The 9,858-nt window shown below is 43.9% G+C and overlaps 1 protein-coding gene across 1 annotated transcript; it reads right to left on the bottom strand.

Annotated features, from left to right (window-relative positions):
• Positions 1 to 4,656: 4,656 nt before the first annotated feature.
• On the bottom strand, positions 4,657 to 8,395 carry LOC142858289 (lymphotactin-like). The gene is made up of 3 exons (XM_075987470.1): positions 8,237 to 8,395; positions 5,696 to 5,810; positions 4,657 to 4,939 (listed from the first exon to the last, which is right to left on the bottom strand). Exons 1-3 carry the CDS (start codon positions 8,295 to 8,297, stop codon positions 4,783 to 4,785), a joined length of 333 nt encoding a protein of 110 aa, XP_075843585.1. The 5' UTR covers positions 8,298 to 8,395; the 3' UTR covers positions 4,657 to 4,782.
• Positions 8,396 to 9,858: the final 1,463 nt, after the last annotated feature.

Below are 9,858 nucleotides of genomic sequence, written 5' to 3' on the forward strand. Positions count from 1 at the left end.
CATATCGCAAACACATCAAGGGGTTAACCATTCTTCTTGTTAACAGTCTTCTGAACACAAACACGTCCCAAAACCCAAAAACCTGGCCACTAAGTCTTCCATAATGAGGCTGTGGGAGCAGGTTGGAGTCAAAGAGAAAGATGATTGTGCAGTCTCAATAATGATGCCAAGCAGCACAGTCGGTCAGGAAGACAAGACACATGTCCTGCCTTTCACCTTCTGATCTAATGTATACTACCTCCCACCAATTGGGGGAGAGGATCCCATGTCCCCTCCTCCCACCAAACCCTCCATCCAGTCCTGTCCTGGCATTCCTGGTGCCCATTCCAAACCTTTGCTTTTACCTCATTTCTCTTTTCTCTCATTACAAATTCACCCTCTGGCTCCCATCTGCCTCCCACTGCTGTATGACAAATCCCTCCTAAAATAACACCAGTGACTCAGCGGTGGGGATTTTATTCCATTTATATGTCCCTTTCCCCAGGCCCCAAAGGGCACAGAGAGTTTCACAGATACTCAGGCTTTTCCTAGCCCTGTTCTTCTGAAAAGGTTTGCCTGGAGAAAGGGAATGAAGATGTAGCTTGGGCTTTGTCTCAACTGCTTACATATCAAGGAGATCTGTGGTGCTTGCTTCTCGCTCCATGACTGTCCCTCTTCTGGTGGCCATGGATTTACCAGAACAGAATCTACAGCAGCAATTAGACCAAAATCTTATCAATCCTCTGTTGATTCTTAACCACTCACCCCAGCTGAAAACTTCAGAGGAGTCTCAGTTTATCAAGTTCATGACATATCCAGTAGGTAGCCAGACCCTTGCAGCCTTGTGCATAAACCTACGCCTCTAAGTCAGAGTTTCTCAGCCTTCCTAACGCTGTTACCCTTCAATACAGTTCCTCATGTTGTGGTGGCCTCCAACCATAAAATTATTTTCATTGCTATTTCATGACTGTAATTTTGCTACTGTTCCGAATTGTAATGTGAATATCTGTGTTTTCTGATGGTCTGAGGTTACCCTTGTGGAAAGGTCATTCAACCCCTGAAGGGTCGCAACCTGCAGGTGGAGAACCACTGCTCTAAGTGACTACCCTAAACTTGGATGCATCATGCTGTCCTCCCAGCGCCCCCACTCTATTAAATCTTGCCCTTGCCCTTCTGCTTGGGACCTCTCGGACCTGGCCTCAAACCACCTTTCCTCCCTGAGCTCTCTAATCCCCACCTACCCATAAGCAGTCTCCCTCGGGCGCCTCCATAATTTCTTTCATGCGATTCTTCTGGCAAGAGTACCCACACTGGTCATTTGTTCCTGGCAAGAATCTTTTAGGACTTAGAGGCACAATTATTTTGTCACCTCTTCTGCAGAGTTTTATTTTTTTTTAACTTTCCAAGAGTTTATTTAAGTTCACACACCAAACAACTCTCCTTTATGTTAGTATATAGATTCTACCTATGTCATTTTCTCAGTACTAAAACCTGAGTCATATCCCAACCTCCTAACTTGGGTCCAGCTCGTTCTTTTTTTGTTTTTTTTAACCACTCTATCATTTTACATTGAGTATTGAGTATTTATTAGACAGATAGATGTGTGTATGAGTTGTGTGTGTGTGTGTGTGTGTGTGTGTGTGTGTGTGTGTGTGTGTGTGTGATGTTCATAAAAATTAACTGGAAACATATCATGTTCAGATATTTTACCAAGTTTTAGCCAGACATCAAGTTCACGGCCTCAAATTTCAACTACTAAGACAAATCAAATAAAACGATGCTCAGGGCAATATAAGCTATAACAGAGGGAAATCCAGGAGCTGATCCGGCACGTGGGAGGGACCTCACCTAGCCAGATGACATCAGATGAGAGAAGCCATGAGTTTGGCTGTCTGAAACACTCAACTGGGAATGACTTTGATGACAGTCACCTGCATCATGACAGCTAAGTAGAACCTAGTCCCACATACTCTGTAGGAGTTTCACGAACACTCAGGAATTGAATAAATCAAAACAGACTCAGGTGAGGATTCTCTGTAAGTACACTGATATTGGGTGTGTTCCTTCTCAATCTTAACTGCTGCTTTCCCCAGGTAGTTAGCTCCAATTTTTGCCTGCATATCTGATCATAACCAGTAAGTAACCTAAGAAACCATACGTGCAATTTTCTTGTATCCTGATCCTGACCATATGCGCAGAAGAAAGTGAAGAGGAGTTTGTTGACCTGGGCACTTGCCATGGAGAGCTGAGCCTGCCGGGCCAAGTTCAAAGGTCACTAAGTCCAGAATGGCCTGCTAATTGGCTTCTTGGCCCTTGTCTTGTTCTCTATACTCTAAACTGATCAGTCAGTAGAATTCCCCAGTGACTTTAAAATGAAATATATACTCACGGGTCTGAAGACAGGACCTTCCCGGGTTTCCAGTGTCTCTCCAACCTCCCTTTGCCCCCTTGCATTGCTGTGCTGCCTCCATTTTGTCTCTCAGGTGTAGTAAATGCTTCCACTTTCTTAGCACATCAAGGTCTTTCTCCTCCGCAATCTTTCATACATGCTGCTTGTTTTCCTTGCCTGGAAGGTGACGGAACTGCACAGACAACTCTGGCTCATCCTTCTGGTATCAGATTATCTTCAAGGTGAAAGCTGTTCAGACATCCCCTACACGGCAACACCTAAACAGATTTGTTGCTGTGCGCCCAAGGCTCTGCTTACCTACAAGTTCACATGTTACCCTGCATACTTTAATGTTATCCCCACTGCAAGCCTATGGCAGTTTGGGGCACAAGGACAAGACGTCTTGTCTAAGTTCTGCACTGCTGCACTCAGGAAAGCCCTGGGATACACAAGCTGGATGAGTAACTGGGGGAGGAAGCCTCCTATTTTCCAGAGTGAAGGGAAAGTGGGGAGAACTCATGAGAAAAAAAGAGGATTTTTTTTCAGCTCTGGCACATAGAAGAGCCTCAGAGATTATTGGATGAATTAATTTATAATTCATAAACAGCAGGATACATAAGAGTATTGTGTTTACTTGAGTCACCTGGTCATTACACCTTCCTGTATAGGATAGTCATGGGAGAAGTGACTTCTGAGAAGGCAGCTTCAACAGCTCAAGAGGCCAAACCTGGAGCTTGCTCCCAACTGTTGAATCTGAATTCTGTCTATTAATGAGCAATGGCCCTTAAGAAAGCTAATGAATATTTTATGTCTATTGTTTTGTCTTTAATTGGGATTTGTCACGTGCCCAGGTGATTCATCGCTAGCTAAGCAAGAAAGTACCCTCCATTGCTTAATAAAAAACAAAGCGTTTGTTAAAATTCTTTAAAACTGAGAAATGAAATGTTACCCATCTTCTTCATTCATCTCATTACCACTGTGATCCTCTGGGGTCTGGGAGTCATTTGGGAAGCACACATATATAATTAAATCAGAAAAATCCAGGGTTGAGAGATGGCACAGTGCTATAGTGCTTGGTGAAGACCTTGCTGCTCTTCCGGAGGACCTGGATTCATTGACAAACACCCTCATCAGGTGTCTCAGCCCCGCCTACAACTTCACTTCCAGGGGATCTGATGCCCTCTGTTCTCCTTAGGCCTCTGCACACATGTGGTTTACATAAACTCACAAAACCCACACACTTGCATATATAAATTAAAAATGATTGATAAACTATTTTTAAAGATCAAAATACTACTCTGTTTATCGTCTGAGACGCTTGGTTTTCAGTCTTGTCTAACATGCGTTTGAAAATCACTGTGAACTACTGGCAATGGGAAAGAGTAGGTGGCTGGATCTCTGCTGGGAGGTGACAGTTTAGTGGTTTCTACTCTGGGTCTCTGTATAGACAGAAATAAAGTGGCCCAGCAAGATGTCCTCAGGGAATGTCCAAAGGTCTCAGTACCACACAGCATCTCTCAGCAATTCTTCTTCAACTCAACTACCAGGATAAAGTCGGTTCTCGCTTTCAGACAGCTTAACAAACACAGTGTGAATCACTGGCTTCTGGGATACCAGAACCACAAGCTGGAATCCAGTCAGCCATTTAATGAGAACACAGAAGAGCATAGTTTGGGGTGCTGAGTGATCTGTAAATTGTGATCTCATTGAGAGAGAGATCCCACGTGACAAGGACTGGGAATATTGAGAGCCCATAGGTAGGAATGCAGAGCTTAGACAATGGCAAGCAGAGTGCCGACAAGAGAAACCATCATAAAGCAGTGAGATAATTATCTAATTTACAATACATCGACTTTTACTTGACCAACCTACCAAGAGGTAAGGGATTTTCCTCAAGTTAAGATGGAATGGAGCCACTTTCTGAGCTGTTATCCCTTGGAATGGCAATGTGAGGACAGCTGGATGGTTTCTCACAACTTTGATAAACAACCCTCTACTATGAGACTGAACCGGATGGTGACTGTCACCGGCATGCTACAAAATTTGTAGCTCACGAGCAGAGAACTATTGCACGCTGAACCCAAGAGAGACAAAGCGGCTTTCATCTCCATAGACACTAGCCCAAACGTCTCCCATCATGGATATCAGAGACAGAGAGCAGGAGGGACAGAGGTCAAAGAGACAGAAATAAACAATATATTACCTTTCCCTCTGTATAATAAATGAAATATAGACCCATCCTCAATAATAAATATTTATTACTTATAACATTTAAAATGAATGCCATAAAAATAATAACAAACAACTTTATTCATGCAACATTTCGTAAAAAGTAAATATAGCACAATTAGTCCATGAGCCTGCGAACTGAGAGGAGCTACTCGGCTGTTGTGGGAACACTGTCCCAGAGAGCACTACCCAGACAGGGTCATGGCTGAGCTGGTGGACCGCTGGGCTCTCGTGGGACTAGTTTCAGTTATGTTCTTCCTCCTGTCCACAGTTCTGATCGCTGCTTTCACCCACTGGGCATGTGGATCAGCACAGATTTTCACTCCTCGTCTGGTGACAAAGCTAGGGTGCAAAAAAGAGATAGTGTTAGCTGTACTGTCCAGTGAAAGAAGATCTGGACAGAAGTCAGCCGAAGAAACCACCTTTCAAACCCTGCAACAACCCATGAGCATCTTTCTTCTGTCATCTGTTTTAGGAAAGGGAGGGAAATCTCCAGGTGACAGCTGTTGGCAGCTGTCATTCACCAGTATAACCAAACACTGGAGCTAAAGTGGACTCCTAGGACCATTTAGTTCAGCTGATCCGTACCTCCTTCCTTTTCCAGCCTGGAACTATCTACCTCCTTGGGGGAATTAGAGATAATGTCCATGAGTTTCTAAGAGAGAAACTCTAAGCATGCATCAGAGAGAGCGCTGCTCCTGAACACGGGGTTCTGGAAGGCAGTGTAGGAAAGTTCTGGATGTGTTCCCTTGAGGTATAACCACACACAAGGTGTGCAGCTCTACGCAGTAAGTATCTTACATTAGTCTGGTTATTTGAGCAAATCCTAGCCTGGGCTGACCATCAGAACTGGACACACTGCCCATCTATTTTCTAGTCAGACTCATCTGGTGAGCAAAAGAGGAAAACGGGGGTGTGTGTTCTTTTATTTTTTTCAATAATCATCATTGGACAGGACAGTGAAAGACAAGATTGTTATAAACAGACTGGGCTAGTGACTATGCTGAGCGTTCCTCCATGGTGCCCTATTTTTCCTGAGGGGGCAACACTTCTTCCTATTGCATTTCCAGATAGGAACATCTTTGAGTAGACACTCACATAACTGCTTTCAGTATGCCCTCCCTGATGGTATAGGTCTTGATTCTCTGAACCGGCAGCGGCTGGGTCCTTAAGCTCACACAGAAACTCTCTTCTAGAACTTCAGTCCCCACGCCTAGAAGAAGAAAATGAAAACATATATAAATCTGCAACTCGACAAGTATCAAGTTCAGAGTCACTTATTAGATTACTCTAAAATATACCGGGAGTAGAAAACCGCTTGTTCTTTTGGGGAAGAAATAATTCCCATTGGTATCCTGGGTCTCTTGTTCATTATATATTGAGGTAAATGTCTGGCTGATTTTTAAGAGATCAGTAGTATTGTTTCAGGAATTTCTTTGTAAAAGTAACAAGGTGGCCTTGTGTGGTGGTGCACTCCTTTAGTCCCAGCAATGGGGGTCAGAGGCGGGTGACTCTCTGTGTGATCTACAGAGTGAGTTTAGGGCCCTCTAGAACTGTGACCGGGAGGCATTGTCTCACAAATAAATACATAGTAACAGGGTGGTATCCATCTTTGTATATGACAGCAGAGTCCTCGGGACACTCTCAACAGCTACATACTTAGCGGTGTCCTTTTGTGTCCTAAAAGTCAAAGGCACTAATTCAGATGGGCACGGACCCTGTTTAATGGAGTCCATGTTATAGTAAGGTAGCCAGGAAAACAGAGACAACGGAGATCATGTCAAATGCTAACTTTGCTGTAAATTAGGTAAAAGAGAAGGTTGCAGTAAAGGGTGATCTGAGCAAGCTATAGTCAAGAGAAGAACCCAGTACATTTTTGCCTGAGCAAATATACGTGTTCTCATTTGTAATAGTCACACGTGGGACATGGGATGGGAGAGTTTCCTCAGGATTTGCCATTAAAGGACCCAACTGAGGGGGGATTAAACTCTTCAAGTTCTTAACACAACCCTCCATTGCACAAGGAAAACTATCCCAGAAGAGTCAAGGAGACTAAGGAGTTGGTAACATCTAAATAGGCAAAGTTTCTAAGTGCTAATTCCCTTGGTAGCTGGAGCTGCAACTGTGCGTTTCACAGCTGCCGAGACCTCCAGTCATCCTGATAACGATCAAGTCTGAACTGGAGCTCCCGCCACAGGAAGGCCTTTGTCTACCATATAGAACTAGAGGCTGGGTGCTCACACCTCCTTCCTTCATGGCTCCTTTGCTTTGTTCTCGGTACCAACCAACCTGCCCATTCTTTGCCCTCTGCCAATATCGTTTTATGCTAAACTTCTCTGGACTCAGAGAAAATCTGGCTTCTTTTAGCTTTCTTTCACCGTTTAAGAACAACATGTCTCTGAGTCGAATGTACATGGATGCCAAGGGCCAGCAGAACCCTATTGTCCACACCAGGACTTCTACAGCTTCTCAGCAATGTAGGGGGGGCGGTGCTGACAAAGCGTCGCGAAGACACATTTTTGCCCATTTTGACATCACTAAGATACCAGCAAGGTTTTTTAAACTCCTGCAAGGAGAAAGCTTGGGAATCTGAGAGCAAGTCTCCAGTTCCCTAGCTCCTGCAGACTGTCACCAAGCCAGCCCTGGCCTGAGCCCCAGCAGGTCTCAGGAAACAAGCAAACAAAAGCAGCGGAGAGCTGCACCTCCATCTCAGCAAAAAATGCCAGCCTTTCAGCAGCGTGAGACCTAACTGAATATTCTTGAAGTTTTTTTCCCTTCATCAATATATCTTCTTTTGCCCAATGTCAAGGATTTCTAGAATGTGTTCCCTTTATTCCCTTTATGCTTGTAGAATCTATGATGAAGTTATGGTATTATAGTCTAAGGGTGCAGAACAGAATACAAATAGGTCTATAACTCCAGCCGGAAGGAAAAGGTGACCCTTTAGGAAACATCAGCTGAAACGTTCAGCTACAGCTCAGCGCATCTGCATCCCATTTGGGCATGTCTTCCAGGTTCGTTAGTCAACAGAGTGTAGACTATCTGTCCCACTCAGTATCAGAGGCTGTCTTACACCATAAACGGTAATGTTCACAGCAATATTGGCAGACTCCTCTATTTAGTTGAGGATAATATTGATTTTCTTAATATGAAAATATGAGCTCCTCATCATTTTATGCTTGATGTTTTCAAGTAGAAAACATAGATTTGCTTCCAAACACACCGTCTGAACCTCATTCCCCACTGCGATGAAACTTAGAGAGTCTGAGAATTTATCAGATCAAAATGAAGTAAGCAAAAGCAAGCAACCCATTATAATCATTGCCAGCATTAATAAAATATCATTATAAGGAGATTGGATGGATGTGCTTAAATAGTCATCAGCAAATAAAATCAGATATATTCCATTTTAATTCCAGCTCACAGTGCTCAGTGTAGAGACAGAATATAACACTCAATTTTAAGTAAATAAGCATAAGCCTAGAACAGCTGAGAGTTGAAACCAGCATTTCTTTTGTGCATATGGGAAGTCTGAGGCTTCCCTGGACAAAGGAGTTTATTCTAATCAAAACCCAAGTCAATCAAGCCTAGTATCTGAGCCCACCTGGTCCTTGTTCCATCAATAACTGCTCAACTTACCTTCCACAGAGAACGTGGTGAGGCAGCAGGCTCCCAGGAGAGTCAGGAGGAGAAGTCTCATGGCTGAGGTCTTGCTGCGCTGTGCAAGAGTATGGAGCAGACTCCCCAGGAGCCCCTTTTATTTGCCCCCTCCATTGGTCAGCACACTTCCTGTGGTGAGAGGGGGCTCTCAGGGCGAGTGTGAAATCATGGAAAGTCTTTGCAACACTAATGATATTTTTTTTTCTTTAAACACAAGTACCTTGACTGTGTTCATACTAACATGATACTTTGTGGCCTTTTCTTCCCCCCATGTGGTTAAAGTGACAAATGTGTGCATGAGATGAAATGTCCTGGTCTCCTTCACAGCGGTGGATCTAAAGTCAGATCTTCCGTCCCAAAGGCTAGCCAGTGACATGGCTCAGTGTGATAGCGGGGCAAAGGAAATGAGGTGGTGTGGTCACTGTGGTCCAGCCCACCTGCCTGCTGTGACAGAAGGCTTCTCCAACCACAGATCAGCAGCTCCCGGTGTCCTGCCTGACTCCCCAGGACAGCAAAAGAACACTACAGCTACCCTGGATTCGCCTGCCTTTTCTCTCCATTCTTCTCCTCTGCCCTGACTCAGTTTACCCCCATTTCTTCAACTTCAAACTACTGGAGGAGAAACATTTAAATAAGTGTTTATGGAAAGTCTCTATGTATGTTTGCTGTTTGGGGGAAACATGTACAAATATATTGAAGCTTATTGAAAACTCATTCTACAGTTTTACTTTAAAGAACGTGAGAGAATACTAGCACTTTCCAGGGGGCTGGAGGGATGGATCCATGGGTAAGTGTACTTGCTGCTCTTCCAGAAGATGAGAATTTCACTCCCAGCACCCAAGTCTTGTGGTTTGCAACCACCTGTAATTCCAGCTCCAGGGAATGGGATGCCCTCTTCTGACCTCCATGAGTACCTGAGCACAGGTGTATGGGTAGATGCACATACAGATAAACAGATAAAAGTAAAATTCCAATAGCTTTCCTTTTATTTGCATTCATATGTTTACACAATTGTAGCAGCCTTTTTTCTTTTGGGCCACCAACCAGCTCCCAACTCATGACAAGGAGACTTCGTATTAGCTATGTATTCTCAGCTGTATCTTATGCTTGTCTCAGTAGCTCTTATAACTTAAACTATTCCTCTTCATCTGTGTTTCCTCTGGGGCTTTTTACCCTGTCTTTCCTTCTGTATATCTAACATTCGCTGCTTCTCATGTCTGACTGGTGGTTGCCTGGCTTCCGGCCCTGGGCACGTCCCTCTCTTCCTCCCTGGTTCTCTCCTTTTCTCCTTCTTTCTCCCCAGCCTAGATTTCTCCTCCTACTTCCCTTTCTGCCCATCAGCCCTGCCCATCCTTCCTCTGCCTACTCTTAGCCCTTCAGCTCTTTATAAGAACAATCAAATGCCTTAGGCAGACAAGGTAAAATAAAGACAGCACATTGTTACATAATTAAAACAATTGCAGCGCAAACAAATGTAACATATCTTTACATCATTAACAAAGGCAGCAGAACCCAGGAAGACTAGCCAGCAGGAAATAATCAAATTGAGAGCTGAAATCAACAAAATAAAAAAGAAGAAAATAATACAAAGAATCAATGAG

Source organism: Microtus pennsylvanicus, chromosome 10, assembly GCF_037038515.1.
Source record: "Microtus pennsylvanicus isolate mMicPen1 chromosome 10, mMicPen1.hap1, whole genome shotgun sequence".
In the NCBI taxonomy this organism is placed as follows: Eukaryota; Metazoa; Chordata; class Mammalia; order Rodentia; family Cricetidae; genus Microtus; species Microtus pennsylvanicus.